At 34.7% G+C, this 19013-nt stretch overlaps 2 protein-coding genes across 2 annotated transcripts; one reads left to right on the top strand and one right to left on the bottom strand.

Annotated features, from left to right (window-relative positions):
* Window positions 1–9346: 9346 nt before the first annotated feature.
* Window positions 9347–12390, top strand: LOC145001925 (stromal 70 kDa heat shock-related protein, chloroplastic-like). The gene is made up of 8 exons (XM_078961253.1): window positions 9347–10036; window positions 10126–10378; window positions 10474–10553; window positions 10636–10778; window positions 10864–10962; window positions 11051–11240; window positions 11326–11724; window positions 11807–12390. The coding sequence occupies exons 1-8, from the start codon at window positions 9527–9529 to the stop codon at window positions 12212–12214; spliced, it is 2082 nt and encodes a 693-aa protein (XP_078817379.1). The 5' UTR covers window positions 9347–9526; the 3' UTR covers window positions 12215–12390.
* A 1421-nt stretch (window positions 12391–13811) lies between these two features.
* LOC145001822 (GDSL esterase/lipase At1g71691-like) lies at window positions 13812–15675 on the bottom strand. The gene is made up of 5 exons (XM_078961168.1): window positions 15280–15675; window positions 15066–15193; window positions 14614–14853; window positions 14247–14496; window positions 13812–14167 (listed from the first exon to the last, which is right to left on the bottom strand). Exons 1-5 carry the CDS (start codon window positions 15599–15601, stop codon window positions 13947–13949), a joined length of 1161 nt encoding a protein of 386 aa, XP_078817294.1. The 5' UTR covers window positions 15602–15675; the 3' UTR covers window positions 13812–13946.
* Window positions 15676–19013: the final 3338 nt, after the last annotated feature.

Genomic DNA, 19013 nt, shown 5'->3' with positions numbered 1-19013 from the left:
GGAGGTTGGATCTATGTTTTGGATCAATTGCATGGCCTGAGATGCTTCTGTATGGATTCAGACCGGTGGTACTCGACGAGTCACATGGGTGGACTCGACGAGTTGCTTGAAGATGGCCTGGGACTCGACGAGTTGGAAGAACAACTCGGCGAGTAGGTTGAAGATGGCCTTGGACTCGACGAGTCCATTTGGACTCGGCGAGTCTTGTCGAGGAAGTCCCAATATTTCTGGTTGAGTCGATGAATCGGTGAGTCAAGGGATGACTCGGTGAGTTGGGTGCGAGTGGACTCAGAGTTGTTGGACTCGACGAGTCTTGGGGTGACTCGGCGAGTTGGGTCGCTGATTGAAGGAAGTTCTGAGCATATGGACTCGGCGAGTCATCGGGTTGACTCGGCGAGTAGGGTCAGTCAGGGGTTGACTTTGACTTGTCCGTGGTTGACCAGTTGTCTTCCAGGGGTATTTTGGTAATTAAGGGTATTTATTGAGTTGTATGTTTTGATATTCAGTGGAGAAGGTCGTGTTAGAGTTCGGAGCAGCGGGATCTTATCTTTTCAGCCGACAGTTTCGAGGTGAGTTATCCTCACTATATCAACAGGGTCTAAGGCACCAAGGCCGGCCCTTTATTGTATTGAGATTCGGTTATGGTTATTATGTTATTGTTTGATGTGTCTACATCCTGGTAGCTAGGATGGTACATGCTAGGAGGCCTTGCTAAGGTCAGTTTTCCATATATACAGAGTGATGCTATGCTAGTGACCGGTTGGGTCGGTAACCCGGTTAGGGTAATGATATGCTATGTGATCTGCTTGCTTGGTTTGTTGACTATGACTGTTATATGAATGTATGTTTTGTGCACATGGTTGTTTGGACTGGAGATGGGTTGAGGCGGGTCCTGCTTTGTGCTGTAGGCCAAGATACCCAGGGTGGACCGGTTGTTCCGAAGGCCCAGCGAGCGGTCCGGATAGGCTGTAGGCCCCACGAGGGTGGAGCAGACGTGCCGAGGCTCGGAGAGTGGACCAGGCCGACTGAAGGCCCGATGCGGGCGGGTCAGTCACACTGTAGACTCAGAGAGTGGACCAAGTGGTTTGAAGGCCCGATGCGGGCGGACCAACCCCACTGTAGACTCGAAGGACATGACTGGACCTGGAGGATGGATCCGTTGGACTGAAGGCCCGATACGGCGGACTAGTCACACAGTAGACCCGATATGCATGGCTGTTCTATGTTCTATTATGTTATGTATGTTTTATATGTTTTGGACCGGAAGGTCGTAGCCCGGAAGGACGTATATGTGGTTGGTATTTTGGGGGTATCTCACTAAGCTTTCGGGCTTACAGTTGTGGTTTAATGTTTTTCAGGTTCTTCAGGAGACTGTGGCAAGGCGAAGGCGCGATCGTACCGCTCCTCATGATTTTGTAGCAATGTGATTCTGGGAATACTCTAATGACTTGTATTGAAAACCTTTTTGTAAACATTTTAATGAAAATCGGGTTGTTTTGAAAAATTTAAATTGGTTGTATTTTTCGGATGTTACATGTTGAATGTATGAGATTGTATACATATATAGATTTGCAAATTGCTACTGAGGATCTCAAACCTGAAAATAAGATAGGATAGATGGATTTGTATCCGTTTACAATGTGATTTTCAAATATTTCTAACCATTATTCTTCATGTGTTTAGAATATCATCAAACTGCTTTAATTTATTGTAACATTTTTATTTAATATTAACTGTATATGTTCTATAAAAATAAATTTTATTTAAGTTAGAAAAGAAATCAAAAATTAATTTAATGTGCTAGAGGTTTTACCACTCCTTATAAAATTCCAAGGAAAAGATGCTAATGAGGTGGCAACATGAAAAATGATGTGTCAATATGTTAAGGATATTATCACTCCCTTTAGCCTAAGTACCTGTGACATCCCCAAAATCTCGGCCAGAAAAGACCGATTTCATTTATGCTTTTTAAAATAATTTTCAGAGTAAATCCTTTTAATTTTAAAAGAGATGCGGAATTTGTTCCCAAAAACAAAACATGATAAAATAGATATTTATCAAACATTTCATAAAGAAATATGATTTCATTTCATAATCAAAAGTCGGGATGTCATGTTCCAATACAGATCATAAAGCATAAACGATAGCATTACAAGTCATTCAACAAATATATACATATACGGACTTGTAAACAAAATAACTTGATGATTCGTCCATCTTAAGCTCTTGCGCCACTTCCTGTAATACAAATAAACTGAGTGGGTCAGGCTTAGGAGCTTGGTGAGCATGTAGGGTTTTCAACCCACAATAAATAATTATATTTAATTCAACAATCAACAATAAACCCGATTACCCATTCCCGTTATCCTCACTTTACGTCCGTAAAAATAACATCTATTATAAGGAACCTAATTCAGGATTTTCATCGGGACGGACATTACTGCAGAGGGGCATCCTCAACAATAAGTGTCCTAAAGGCAACCATGTGGGGGATAGAGTACACCGGTGAACACGTCGTTCATAACACCTATAGGTAATGAGCCTGCTAGTGTTCCACAGGACAGTCTAGAATAGTCCGTGGTCGTCATCCATACTCTGCTGAATGACTAGAATAACACCAATAACACCGAGGCCTCTCATCTGTTTATTACACACCAATTACCTATCCATGTTCTACCCAACATATTAGTAGATAAAAATATACATTTTTATACATTGTTTAAAAACCTGTATAGCATGCTTTAATCAATACATATTCCACATAACAAATGAGGCATACACACATAACACATATTTCATAGAGAATACATCAGATCTATAAGATAAAAGAGAGTGAATATACACTAACACGTATAACAACAAAATATATTCACATAACACGTGTTTTATATAAAATACTTCATAATATTGCGTTAGAATGAAAATAACTACACACTCACTTGATCAGAAGATGATCGGGCAGCACTACGGCTTGCAGAAGAGGTGTTTCTCCGTAGATCTGGAAGATCTTCACAAAAACCGGCTCCTCGCGGGCAGCGCTTCGGCTCGAGAATAACACTCTTCGGGATCCTCGGGGCTTCGGATCTTACTTCGGGGCTCGGGAATATTACCAGGGCTTCGGGGTACAAACGACACGCAAAACGAGGCAAAAACTAGAGAGAAGAAAGAGTTTGAACAAGAGAAAATGGCTGATTTCGAGTTCTATTTATAGGCTGAGGGTTTAGGATTACGCGGGACGTACTCAGTACGCTGGGCGTACTCGAGTTACGTTGGGCGTACTTTGATGTCATTGCGTGCGTCGACTGGTGGCACTCGAGTATTGGTCAGACAAGTTGCACCCCTTTGAGTACGCTGGGCGTAATTTGACTCGTCGAACTTCTAAATTGCGTAACTTTTGCATACGAGCTCCGTTTTCGACGTTCTTTATATCCACGTGAAGGTCAGATCATACTCTACAACTTTCATTTAGACTCCGTCGGCTAATTTTGACTTTTATTTTTATTATTTATTTTTAGAAGGCCGGAACAGAAAAACTTCGTTATAAATTCATAACTTCTTCGTCTGACATCCGTTCTCGCCTAACTTTTCATCGTTTCGCTATTAACAACGAGATCTTCGATTCTCGTTTAGATTGTTTTGGCTAAAAACCGCTCGATCTCAAATCGAGTATTCGGGCTGCATACTAGCCACGTCGAAACTTCAGAAAATCATAACTTCCTCATACGAAGTCAGATTTGGGTGTTCTATATATATTCGGAAACCTCGTTTCAACTACTACAACATTATCCAAAGATATCGAGTTTATTTTACACTTAAATTTTGATGTTCATTTTATTCTTAATTTAATTTAAATTGTAATAATTAAGAAAACACACATAATCCACATAATTCACAAATAATACATTCTTATTATTTCAAGTTGGGTTACAAAGTTAACTTAGACTATTACATTGCTAAAAATGGCAAGCCCAAAAGCACGGGCGTTACAGTACCCCCTTAACCAAATTTGAACCCCCCCTCCCCACTTAAACTCAATCTAATCAATTTTTTGACATTTGATTTAACATCATTAGACTTATATATATATATATATATATATATATATATATATATATATATATATATATATATATATATATATATATATCCGGTAAGAAAATTTTTTTGGTAGGAAGGTAAGAAGTTTTTTTTTTCTATATATTTTTTTGACGAACAAAATAAATGAATCACTAGATGATTCATTTGTAAGATGATTCACAAGAAAAAATTCCCAAAAAAACATCTTTATGATTCATTTTTAAGTAAATTAAGAAAAAATTCATTTTTATGATAATTTTAGTGAATAACAACAAAATCATTGTATAAATGAATTATCGAGATGTTTTTTTGAGAATTTTTTCTTGTGAATCATCTTACAAATGAATCATCTAATGATTCATTTTGTTTGTTCGCGAAAAACATATGTAGAAAAAAAAAGCTTCTTACCTTCCTACCAAAAATTTCATTCTTATTTGATCTTGACTCTCTCTCTCTTTATATATATATATATATATATATATATATATATATATATATATATATATATATATATATATATATATATATATATATATATATATATATATATATTATAATGTCGGACGATTTTAAAAATGGATTTATAAAATATAAAATAAAAAAGAATTAAAAACCGATTTTATATAGTTGTTCGAATTTATAATGTCATCCGATTTATAAAATATTGTTTGAAATTTATAATAATAATAATAATAATAATAATAATAATAGTATTATTATTATTATTAAAATATATAATAAAAAATAATTAAAAACTGATTTTATATAACTGTTTAAATTTTATAACGTCGTTCGAATTATAAAATTTTGTTCAAAATTTATAACAATAATAATATTAATATTAATATTAAAATATAATAATAATAATAATAATAATAATAATAATAATAATGAATTAAAAACAACAAAAAAATAGAAAAAAAAAAAAAAAAAAAAAAGTCAAATAGAGGTTGAGTTGGAAAAATAATGGGGTATTTATAGAAAACCCCTATTGTTTTTAGTCATTAAACTGTTAAATTAAAATTTTCTTATCTGTAAATGCAAAAATATAAAAGTATAATATATAATCATTAATAGACAGTTATAACGCCAAAAGAATAGATAAAATACAAATACATTTTTGTTTTTTAATAGTATTTTACACATTTAAATACATGTAAAAGAAAAAATAAATTAAACATTTATACAAGGTGGTCCATGGTGAAAATGAAGCCGCTTTCTGCTGACAATCTTTGTCTGCAGATGGCATAGTGAGTGAAGTACTGAAGCACTAAAGCTTGTTTATAGCTTCTAACTTGCAAATATCTCTGATCATGTCTCCAACACTTATTACATATATACATACTGCATACATAATTACATACATACTATTTGTTGATCATCTTTAAACTGTTTCCAATAATTTTTTTTATGTGAATCTATGATAAGATATATTGTATCATTCTGTAGGAAGTTAAGATAGTTTATAACCCAAAATTAGATTCAAAATAGAATATTCATATACATCTCGAGCTGTTTAGCAAGTGTGTGTTACTTTATTATTATTATTATTATTATTATTATTATTATTATTATTATTATATTGTATTAAAGTGCCTGCCTTCCTGTAACCATGAACTCATTCGTCTTTTTAATAATAAAAACAGACTTTTTTTTCTTTCGATTTTGGATATATATCATGTGGTGAATATTATGAGGTTAAACAATCAAGTGCCCTTTTGAATTTGAGCAATGAGGTTGGATGGATCATGTCTTCTTGTGGTCAAATTATTGGTGCATATCTGGCGTTTATTCCTTCTTATAAATTATGTATCACATAAAATAATAACACCTTTTTATCTATAAATAATCATTTTTCGAATCCCCTAAGTTAAGTATGTAAAAGTATGAATATGTAGGCCCTCTTCATATTAGTTGTAAGTTGTAACAAAAATAATAATGAAATAGCTTCATGGTTCCAATCGAGTATTGAGTATCGAGAGTTTGAGATTAGAGGTGTACACAACAACCGGTTCTTTTAGAAACCCGGGCCGGTTATTGAAAATTGATTTTTTAAGGATCGGTTAAATTAAAACCAAACCACTGGTTAGGAGTAGTTATTTTTTTCTTTTTAAATATGAAACCGATTTTTCTAAGAAACCCGAACCAAACCGCTGTTTTAGCGCAACTTCACACATAAAAACACTAAAAATTATAATTGAAACCAACCTAGAAAAACTCAATTATCTAAAAACCAGTTTTTAAGAAAAAAAAATATACCGCATTTCTGCACCTCTCTTTAAGATTGAGACTACTATTGGCTTTGCTTACACAAAATGGTGTAAGCCCATTGGGTTGTGCTCTCTCTTTAAGATTGAGACTACCATCGGCTTTGCTTACACAAAATGGTTTAAACCCATTGGGTTAAGGTATACTTTACAAGAATATAGAAGGGCTGGTTACACTATTGGTTTACAAGAATATAGAAGGGCTGGTTACACTATTGGTTTTCATTGTTGTAGTTTGTATGGCCCAACAATTGTCACTATGTTTACACTCTTACCGGACCTGCACATTTACAATTTCAGATCAGTCTTTGATCGGTCTTTAAACGGTCCGGTTTTTTTATGGTTGGTTTTGGAGCGGTCTAGCATTTTTTCGGATCGGCCTTTTCTAGTCTCGAGAAGGTTCTTTTCGCTTCAGTCATTTTTCAGACCGGTCTCTTTCGGTCTAATCTTTTTTGAGACAAGTCACGATCTTTTTCAGTCCGGTCTCGCGGTCTTTCCGTACACTTTTTTCGGTTCGGTTTTCGAGGTTTTTTGGTTGATTTTCACGTTTTTCGGCATGGTTTTGTTTTTTTTAGTTTCAGTTTCGAGTTTTTCTCTTAATAAATGTGCCATTAACACAGATGATAGATTAAACTTTTTTAAAAATGATAAACTAAAGATTAAAAAAAGAAAAAGAAATGTAGTTAGATACCGTGTGATTCAAAATTGTGTAATTAACATAAAAATGAGATATTCAGAAACTTTGACCTCTGATCCTTTTTGAGATTGGTCTCAGACCGGTCTGGTTGGTTTCGGACCGATCTTGCGTCGGTCCAGGAACGGTCCGGTTTTTTTTGGGATTGGTTTAAGAATGGTACAGAAAAAAGTTTTTCCCAAACCGGTCTTGGACGGTTTCGAAATGGTCTTTTTTTGGTCGGGTCTTTTTTTTTTGTTCAGTCTCGTTTTAGATAGGTCCGATCTCGATCTTTTTTCGGTTTCGGTCCGAAACTAATCTTTTTGTGCAGGTCTACTCTAGACTCTAGAGGTGAGCAAAATGATGAGTTTTGGAAATTCAAGTTTTTTCCGAGTCTTTTAAATTATTATTATTCATATAAGGTGTTAGGTGCATAAATTGTATCTTTTTCATACTTATTTCATGTTTAATCTTAGGACAACTGTTCCAAAAAAAAATGAAAAATATTGATGGCCATCATTTACGATTATTTATGTTGAGTTTGGAAAGCGAGGAATGACAGTTTTTTCAGCAAAATTAATGTTTCTTCTTCGAAACCGGCGGACAATGGGCTCTCGGTGCTGTTTGGTTGGATTAAACATAGGGGGAAGTTCAGGGTTTGTAATTGGTCAAATTGGGTTTGTTCTCCCTTTAAAATCTTGTAACTTTGTACATTTTGTTCTTTCTTTTGCCCGACCTTTTTCCGTTTTAGGCTTTGGTCTTTAATAAAATTTCATCGTTTCCAAAAAATGTTTCATGTTTAATTCAAGAATTACATATCATATTAGTTTAAGTTTGCATGCATTTTTGCATTTTCGGGACATTTTCGAGGATCAATCTACTTTTGATAGTTTTTGTTGGTGTTTCAACGGCGTTCGAGACTTTGGGCATGCTTAGGATGATGAAGGAAAACACTCTACAAAATTTTAGAATTTTCGGAGCAAGATTGAAGAAAACGAGATTTTTGGAATTTGACACTTTAACATAGTGAGTGAAGCACTAAAGCCCTTTTATAGCTACTAACTTGCAAATATTTCTATGAGAGGACTAAGATAATATGTTGTTTAGTAATGTAAATACGTTTAATCTCACATAATAATTATCATTTATACATTTTCACTAATTAAATCCACTATAAGGGTAGTATGATTTATTTATTTATTTTAATAATAATCAGTATGTCAGAATGTGTTCTTGATAAATGTATTTTATAAAAATGAGAATGAGTGAATATGAAATTAATGAAAATGCGTGATAATATCAATAGTTGTTGGTACTATTGTACCAAACAATTTCTTGTATTTTATACATTTTGTTTTCCACATTATTTTCATTTTCAAATGCAGCTACAAAGTTATTTCGAGACAAATTACTTAGTGTATTATACCAAACACGTTTTTTTATTTTATATATTTTGTTTTCAGCTTCATATTAATTTGTTAATTCGTGTTCTTGATACAATAACAATTTGTACAAACCAAATTCATTCATTAGTAGCCAAACAAATTGGTTAAATATACTTGTTACAAAATATGTAGCTAAATTAATATATTATTTAGAGTTATTGTTAGAAAATTCCTAAATGCCTTCATTTTTGGTAAAGCTAGTCTTATTTTAAAAGTAGAAATGACCCATTGTTTTTAATTATTTTAGATCTATGTATCTTTTATATTACACAAATAATTTTACGTATCAACATTTTATATTAATTGATTTTGTTAAAAATATATGATTAATAACCTATCAAAAGATCATTACCGCACTTGTTACAAAGTTATAATCCTTTCAAGTTTCATCTCATATTTTTAGTTTGAAGTCTTAATTTTTTAATTTTAATCTTAAATATTTTTATTTGTCTTATATATTATTTGATAAAACTTATAATAATGAAAAAACATTTAAAACATAATTAATTCATATAGTTTATATCAAGTATTATATATAAAAAACAAAATTATATAAGATTAAAGTTGAAGATAATAAATACTTTAAAAATTAAAAAAAAAAAAAAAAAAAAAAAGACAATAAATATGAAACAGAAAGAACATAAAATTATACCATGTCGCAGTATTATTTGAGAATTGAATACTTTTAGAAGATGAATAAACTATTTAAAACTCGAGTCTCATGACTTCATGTTTTGAGATATTACATCATAATCTCATATAGAAGTGTTTATAGTTGTCACGTGTAACAGTATTATTTTAGAAAAATATTACGTCCAAATAATATTTGTACATTATAAAACGAAACCCCTAGCATGTTCCATGCATCAACCACGTCTAAATCACAAGGCTTCTCTAGAACCCTCCACTTCCTTCTATTTTCTTCCAATTGCCCATAATTTCTCAATTCTTCTGTACTGATTATAATAAACCCTTTCACCTCACTCCCATACACACTCATCTATTCAACTGCTTAGCAATTAGCATTCTTGATTTCAAAACACACCAAGATTCAATTCATCCAAATGTCTACAACAACTCTATCCCCTTCTTGTTCCTTCAAACCCCACATCATCGATCGTAGCTCTAATCCAAGAACATCTTTTTTCGGCAAACCCACATCGTATAGCCCGAGATCATGGACGTTGAGACCTCAAAGGCGACGCGTGTTGAAGGTGGTGAGCGAGAAGGTGGTGGGAATCGATCTGGGTACGACGAATTCGGCGGTGGCTGCTATGGAAGGAGGGCAACCGACAATAATTACGAACGCCGAGGGGCAGAGGACGACGCCGTCGGTAGTAGCGTACAGTAAGAATGGAGATAGGTTAGTAGGTCAGATTGCGAAACGGCAGGCGGTGGTTAATCCGGAGAACACGTTCTTCTCTGTGAAGAGGTTTATTGGGAGGAAGATGATGGAGGTCGATGAAGAATCGAAGCAGGTTTCTTACAAAGTGATCAGAGACGATAATGGAAATGTCAAATTAGATTGCCCTGCTATTGGTAAACAATTCGCCCCTGAAGAAATTTCTGCACAGGTACCCACTTCAATTCATCTTCATCGATCTCTATTTATCGTTTAATTCGATGAAATTCATCTTTTCATTCAACGAATTGTTCAATTTAGGTGCTGCGGAAGCTAGTGGATGACGCATCGAAGTTTTTGAGTGATAAAGTTACGAAAGCAGTGGTAACAGTGCCAGCATATTTCAACGATTCCCAAAGAACTGCGACCAAAGATGCCGGACGAATTGCAGGTATTGAGGTTCTTCGCATTATCAATGAGCCAACTGCTGCTTCATTGGCTTATGGTTTTGAGAAGAAAAACAACGAAACAATTCTAGTCTTTGATCTTGGTGGTGGAACGTTTGATGTTTCAGGTAATTTTCCCTTTCTCATCTGTGAAATTATGATTGCCTAAATAGTTCTAGTTCTACCCTTGCGCCATTGATAACTTAGATTCATCTTTATGCAGTGCTTGAGGTTGGTGATGGTGTTTTTGAGGTACTTTCAACCTCAGGAGACACCCATTTGGGAGGAGATGATTTTGACAAGGTGAGGAATTAGGATCATGTCGCGTGTAACAAATTCATTCTTGATAACCAAATCTCTAACATGTTTCTTGAATTTTAAACAGAGAATTGTTGATTGGCTTGCTGAAACTTTCAAGAGGGATGAAGGTATAGATCTTCTTAAAGATAAACAAGCACTTCAACGTCTCACAGAAACTGCTGAGAAAGCAAAGATGGAGTTATCCACTTTGACCCAAACTAATATCAGGTAGATGATGCGTTTTCAGTCTTCTTTTTTTTAGTTTGGTTTCTTTCATGGCAAGTTTTTCGATCATGGGTTCTGTTTTTTGCAGTTTACCTTTTATTACAGCAACATCAGATGGCCCAAAACATATTGATACTACACTAACAAGGGCAAAGTTTGAGGAGTTGTGCTCAGATTTATTAGACAGGTACTTGAGTTAATTTGTTTGCTTGATGATTCAAGTAATTGTCGTTCTTCAAGATGATAACTTTCGAAAACCAATTTGTTTGGAATAGGCTAAAGACGCCTGTTGAAACAGCTTTAAAAGATGCAAACCTCTCTCTGAAAGATCTTGATGAAGTGGTTCTTGTTGGTGGATCAACACGTATCCCTGCTGTTCAAGAGCTTGTTAAAAAGATGACATCTAAAGAACCAAATGTCACAGTCAATCCAGATGAAGTTGTTGCTCTTGGAGCTTCGGTTCAGGTCTGTATATATATCCTATCTTTACTCCAATTTTCAACAACAGTTTAGGAAAAGGTCATGACGATGTTGCCTTTTATAAATTTAGGCTGGTGTTTTGTCTGGTGATGTGAGCAATATTGTGTTATTAGACGTGACACCATTGTCGCTGGGTTTAGAAACCCTAGGAGGTGTGATGACGAAGATCATTCCAAGAAACACAACACTTCCAACCTCCAAATCAGAAGTATTTTCGACAGCAGCTGATGGTCAAACGAGTGTTGAAATCAATGTTCTTCAAGGGGAAAGAGAATTCGTACGTGATAACAAATCTCTTGGAAGCTTTCGATTGGATGGAATCCCTCCAGCTCCACGTGGAGTCCCTCAAATCGAGGTCAAATTTGATATCGACGCCAATGGTATCCTTTCAGTCACAGCCATTGACAAAGGAACAGGAAAGAAACAGGACATTACTATCACTGGTGCTAGCACATTGCCTTCCGATGAGGTATGATTTAGGGTTAATATACAACGTGATATGCTCTGTTTAGGGTTAATGGATATTGAGGAAAATTTTGTTGTTATTGTAGGTGGAGAGGATGGTGGCAGAAGCTGAGAAGTATGCGAAGGAGGATAAGGAGAAGAGGGAAGCCATTGATACAAAGAACCAAGCTGAATCGGCTGTGTATCAGTGTGAAAAACAGCTGAAGGAAGTGGGAGAGAAGGTACCTGATGAAGTGAAAGAGAAGGTGGAGGCGAAGTTGAAAGAGCTTAAAGATGCGATATCTGGTGGGACAACTCAGAGCATGAAGGATGCCATGGCTGCGTTGAATCAAGAAATGATGCAGGTTGGTCAGGCTATTTACAGCCAAGGTGGTGGTGGTGGTGCTGCTGCTGCTGCGAGTGGTGGTGAAGGTGGTGAAGCTGGTAAGGGGTCTGGTTCTGGTGGAGATGGTGATGGTGAGGTTATTGATGCTGATTTTAGTGATAGCCAATGAGATTGCATAGCATATTAGGTGGAATATGTGTGTAAAGATGTATAGGTGATTTGTAGATTGTTTTGTTGTTTTGGTTACACTGATTTAATCGCAAAACTGTAGTTTGCTAATATGATTTTGTTGCGAGGAAAGGAATCTAGATTTGAATTGAAACACAGCTAAAGTTTCTTGATGAATGACTGTGGCGTTCAAAAACCGGTTTTTTAATTGAACAGCACCGGTTTAACCAATTTGATCGTCAGGTCAATCGGTTTCTATAATTTTTATTTTTTCTTTCATTTTTTTTGTTTATTCATACATAAATAAATAAAGAATTTATTGTTTAAGATTAATTCAAATTCATTAAAATAATAAATAATTGTAAGTTTTATATAAATCCATATATATCAAAAAGAAAAATAAATTATAATGTTGAAACGAAATATAATTTTAGTTAAATATAAATATATCAAAAAACTTCATAATATTTATCACATTTTTCTATTTAGAAAAATCCAAATAGATTTAAAAAAGATCACAAAAGTTTATTAAGCAAAACGATTATTTTTTCATATGTTTTACCGGTTCAAATACCGGGTCTTTGAAAACGGCCGTTTCGTTGTAGCTTAGAAGTAGGCATAAAACTGATAATAGTTGAACCGTTTATTTTATCGGTTTCTAGTCCAACCGTTTGGTGTAGCCGATTCAAATTAGTTTTTAAAACATTGACCACGAGATCTCCTCCTACCCTATGTACCCCATGGCCCAACCTTTTTAGGTATTGACATTGCTGAAGAATCCACTTTTCCAAAGAAGCAAATTACACACTGATATGAAACTTAATTTGGGAATGTATGGAAAAAAGGCAAGTCATCATAGAGTTTGTAGCTTCAAATGAACAAATGCCATGATGATTTTTTTTTTTTTTTTTTTTTTTTTTTTGAACGGGAAGTCCATCCAAAAATGTAAAGTTGAAGCATGTGCGATTCAAACATTGATAAGTTTAAAGCAAAAAACATGGTGAAACACAAAGAGGATGTCGAACTGAGAGGCAAAATATTGAGGACTCATTTCGGACCAGTGGGCTCATAGGACAGCCAAGGCATGGGCTTGAAGGCTGGCCCAATCTTTGGCTAGTTTTAGTGATATTTTTCAATTTCAATTAGTACTTTATTATATTTTTAAGATTAAGATTAAGAATGTGTTTGTTGATTGCTTAGTCTCCAAGCTCATATGTTTTGTAACCTCCTCACTATCTCCTTGATTTAGGGTAGTGGGTTATATGGGGGTTTAGGTATTTTGTTATAAATAAGAGTAGAATATGACATTCGTCAGTCTCCAAAGTAAATAGGAGTAGAATATAGCTAATTTAGCATTGTAATTTATGACCTGTTTCCTTGTAATTATTTGCTAAAAACATCAAGCATTTGGTCCAATATTTTTCCTCTTTTTTCTTTGTTGATGACTTGAAAACACACACGCAGATACGAAATCAGTCCCTGTTTCTAAAAACCCAATCAGCCCAACTTTTGGTGTAAAATTTCGCTTTCCATATTGGAGCTTTCATCGCACTAATAATTTGTAAAGTATATTAAGGTTCGACATTGTAAAGTGTAAATAAGGTTAAAATGAAGGCGAATATATTTAAATCACATCTTGATCATAGCCTAGAGATCATCCATCTCACGAAAAACACAAAGAAACACAGATTTCTTCATAGTTAATTAGGTGGACATAGACGCGTTGAACAGTACTACAGATTCGCCAGTTGTTGAATGTTGATTGGATAAACAACATCAGTACCACCACTGAAAGCCTTCCTCCCCATCAACACATTCACTGCTTCTGTTGGATGGAACGCATCCCAAAACACATACTCGTTCCTATTCGGACATGGTGTTTGAAATGGTAAACATGTTATCTGCCCTCTGTTTCTCCCTATCCCACAACATCCCCTATTCACCACTCGAAAACCTGCATATGCCATCAAAATCCTTTAAATACTTGGTGTTTTAATACATGGAATTAAAAAGGAAAATATGGTAGCTCATACCATAAGATCTAGCGTTTGCTAGAATATCTTGGAACATGTTATGAACGTCGATGAAAACGAATCTAGAACCAGGAAGATTTGCGCTTAGGTTGTTGATCATGGTCTTCATGTTTGCATTGAAAGGTAGGACAAGCTGGTTTACTTCATCGGAGCATCTTCCTGTAGTACCTTGCGCTAAGATGCTAGGAATACAACCCATCAACCCTAGCCCCGCTAGAACAAACTTCCGAGCTCCAAGATTGTAAAGTTGCTATATTATATTATATTATATTATATTCAACAAAACAAAACAAAACTTAATTCCAATGAATACAAACGTACAAATATGTTTACGAATTAAGCTTATATATAAAGTTTAAGAACTTACACGAAGTTGAATGGTGTATTCTTCGGACAAAAGATCAGCATATTGGTTGCCATCGTACTGGTTTCGAGTAGGGTAATTGGGCATGAGATAGTTGTTTAAATAGTCATTACTTCCCATTCCTACAAAGAAAATGCAACGAGAGAGAGCCTGACCAAGATTTGCTCTACCCAATGCATTACTTATTTGATCCAAACTATTTTCGAAGTTCTTTATCTGTTGATTGAACGGGATTCTACCCACCTACAATCAAGAATTTATTATCCGATTAGCACGACACACATACCACTTTTAGAAGTCGCGAAAATGATGAGTTAGTTATGACCACCAATTATGATCCAAATCTACCTTTAAAAAGCTAAACAACTTGCACCTACCAGTACCTTAAAGTTGGTAACTTTAGCAACTATAGAAGATAATCTTGATCTATCAAACTAAGGGAAATTTGAGCTTACAAAATTTCGGCCTGTGATGTCGAGAATTCCAGCGGCAGCAGATGCGAAATTGACACCATGAAGCATTTGATCTGCGGAACTCGAAGCTTGCGAATAGGCTGGTATAAGTGGCAATCCCAGTAGTTCCGCTGCATTACAAATCCCACATTTTAGAGATCAATATATACTCGAAGAAACACACACACACACACACAGAGGATATATATATACGAACCTATAGCATCAACCATGGTGAAACCGTTAGAGAATCGGCCTGTAGGACCTCCATTAAAGTCAATGCCATAAGGGAAATAATTGGCTTTAGCTAAAGAAGCCAAGTCGTTGTTGTTTCCATTGTCAATGAGTGAGTCTCCAAATATGAACATTGCCGGCACCATTTCTGTAGCTGCTGCTGCCGCTGCTGCCTCCGGCGCCGCTGCGTCAAAAACGCCACCACCATCTTGGCCGTAATCTTGTCCACAGACTACATGATTCCCACCACTTAACAACGTCATTGCAGTTGCCAACAGTACCCATAATAAGCAACCCATACTCATACGTTAGATTTTCTGTGTCGCTTGTGAGAAAGAGGAAGTGGAAAGTGAAAGTGGAAATGGGATTCACAAAAACTTGGCTGTGGGGGTAATTATAAAGGGAAATTTACTAGCGGTGGTTGAAGGTTATTAAATGTTTTCACCTGTAAATTTTGAATAGCAGTAAGTGTGGCCTGCACCTTTTGTTATCTCTTTACCACTGGCCATTCTTGATCATTATGTTGGGGGTTGTACGTAGGCACAGGATATGTTTGCTCCAATATTACAAAAAAAAAAAAGTGTTTTGTAGTTAATTTCATAAAAAAAAAAAAAAAGTACGCAATCACTGAAATGCATGAATACTAAACGAACTGTTTTTCAGAGATATATATTCCATTTTGTAAGACAATGTCAACTACTAATTAAGGTGTCGCAAAAATCTTGGCTCACCATTTACGACCTGTCCAATTTTAAGATCCGTGATTAGCTTCTTCAAGGAGACTGTAAAATGGATGGTGAGTGGTGATTAGCCGTAATTAAGTTAAGTTATTAATTTGGTTTTTTTTTCTCATTTCGGTTATAATTTTACTATTTTAGGTGTTGAAGGGTATATTTTAGTAAGAAATTAATTAGTGAGAGTAAATGAGGGAAGGTGTTGGGAGATGCGTTGGGAATATAAATGTAAATGAAGAGGGAAATTGCATGTGGGAGCAACTAACGGCATGTAAATTGCATGTTGATTCATATGCGGACGCATATGACATGTGAAGCCTGGCCTCATCTCATTAATTCACTTTATCTGCTCTTGTAGTCAACAACACCTTCGTAACCCTACGGGCTAGACTTGGCTGCTACCTATATATTTCTTGACTTTAGGTGGAAGTGTTTGTGGTTTTGAGCGGCTAAACAAGGATTTTTTTTTTTTTTTTTTTGTAAAACTAGATTGATTTTTAAAACTATCGGTAGAAAATTATTGGTAGAAATAGTTTAGCTAAATTTAAGGTTCAACATAACATTTCTAACCCTTTAGAGCATGTGGTATGGCTAAAAACGAAAAGCAACAAGCTGATATGATATGCCTCAACGGTATCATGACGGGGGACACCGCCCCCAACTCGTTGAAACTCGTTAGGGTGGATTTTGTGGTAACGAGGACGAGATAAAACAAGAAAAATGATTGGTTATCTTCTTCATCAACCAATCAAATAATTTTCTCTATTTTTTCTCTCTACCTCTTAACATGATATAACATTTGAAACATCATTTCCCCCTTTGTGTTATGATGGTGTTATGGATGAGATGACACCAATTTGATGTTATATCCTCTTATCCACACTCAATGTTTTTACATGTTAAACTCTTCATTCTCTCTTTTAGAACACATTAGACTATAGGGTGTGGCATGTTGATTTGGCAACCTTTACCGACGTTAGACACCACCCCTCATTTAAATAATTTGTCGGTGGTAATTTCACAAGTACACTTCCACCTCTCTCTCTCTCTCTATCTCTCTCCATTATTTACCATTCAAATTCATTATTTTGCTCTTTTCCTTTTGCCAGTGGTAAACACAAACAACACATCCTAACCATTTTTAAAAGTTGAAAAATGACAAAGATTATATAATCAGTCTAAGATGACGTCTGTAAAAAGATATACGACACCCCACAGTCTAATAGATTATACATTTTAGATCAAATATATTTATATTTCTAGCCCTTTACATGCTACAACTTTAGTCATCAAACTGTTATATTAGTTTTTGTTTATATATTTTATTGTTAGATAATTCGACTTTTACTCTTACTTTATATTATATACAAATTAACTTATTTCAGAAGAAGTTACCATTACAATTTATATATTATTTTTAGCAAATTATATCATTAAATAGATCTTACAAATACCTAATATTAAATATATTACAATGTCATGAAATTACAAGATCAATTAAAAACATTATTGCAAAATGAAGTAAATGAAAAATTACAATATGAATTAAAAACTAAATTATAAGATTTGTAAAAGTGTTTTTTATCGTTTTCGTTTAGTCTTAGATACGAGAAAATATTCAGTCTTAAATGTCCAATATGTATAGTCTGAAATTAATTAATTTATTGTTTGAAATACATGTTTAAGGGTGATTTCTATAAAATAAATACATTTCTAAGGGCAATTTTTGTCAATATATATGGAATTTATGTTTGAAATGTATAGTCTAAAATGTTTTTTCATCAGTATGGATGTAATACCTGTTCTCCAAAGCATGACCATGCTTGCTAGTTTTTCGTTTAAAGATGAAATTGTAGGCTTTAGGCATAAGCACAATACACCTAAGTATGGATGCAATGCTTCCTAGCTGGCAAATGAATCCCTAATTTCCGAGCTTTGGGCCCTTTTAAGGGCTCTAATATCTAGGGTTGCTTCCATTCTTCGCCTCCAACGCTTCCAAACTCATGATACTCAAAACCTTAGCATCTCTTACATTGTTTTTCCTTGAAGTTTGGTGTTTATATGCTTTTTATTTTTATTTTTGAAGGAGTTAGTCATTTGGTACCCTGGGAAGCAAGATCCATCTAAATTCTTATCTCTTCTTCAGCCACTAAACCCTTGTGAGGTATAAAGTCTCAACCTTTATGTGATTTGCTTCCTAGATCTAGGTATTTGGACATATTTTAGTCCCTTTCATGTAATTGGATAGTGTTGGGGCCAGGTCCTCAAAGATTAGCTTTTGGTCTTCTAAACCCATTATGGTGAAAAGAATGAATTTCTATCTTACCTTTTCGTCCATACATGAATTTAGTAGCATTTGACCTTTTCTAGGATTAGGGTTTGAGATATGGCTTGTTAAGGACTTGTAAATAGATAAAGTTGGAAACTTTAACTGTTAATACCTTCTTATGATTCAGATATGAGAGTTGGAGCCTCTGGCTGTAACGTCCCAAAAATACTAAATGGAAGTTTTTGCTTTTAAAACACCTAAAATATTTATTCATTCATTCCCAAAAGATAATCAGAGTGTAATGTGTAATCAAACATCAAATATAAGTTATAAAAGATAATATGGAAAAACTTTGGGGGATACAGTACGATCAAGTTGGGGGTCGAGGCTTTCCCTTTCGAACCAAAAGTACTTGAAACATTTAAACAAAAAAACGTAAGCACAAAGCTTAGTGATTTTCCAAAATACCACATACCATACATAACCATAAACATGCAACTCAACATGTTTTAGCCATCAGGCCTATTTCATCCCAGGTGAAATGCTATGGGCCAAACCATAGACTTATAATCACTCCTGCAACGGCCAATTTCATGCCAAGTGAAAGCTACATGCAAAAATCATAGTCTTACAACACTTCTGCAATTGGCATGGCCTTCCCCCATGGACTTTCATGCAAACATAACAGTAAGAGTCATAAAGACAACAAGCACA

Source organism: Lactuca saligna, chromosome 6, assembly GCF_052625555.1.
Source record: "Lactuca saligna cultivar CGN05327 chromosome 6, ASM5262555v1, whole genome shotgun sequence".
Taxonomy (NCBI): domain Eukaryota; kingdom Viridiplantae; phylum Streptophyta; class Magnoliopsida; order Asterales; family Asteraceae; genus Lactuca; species Lactuca saligna.
This window is presented reverse-complemented; position numbering and strand designations above follow the sequence as displayed.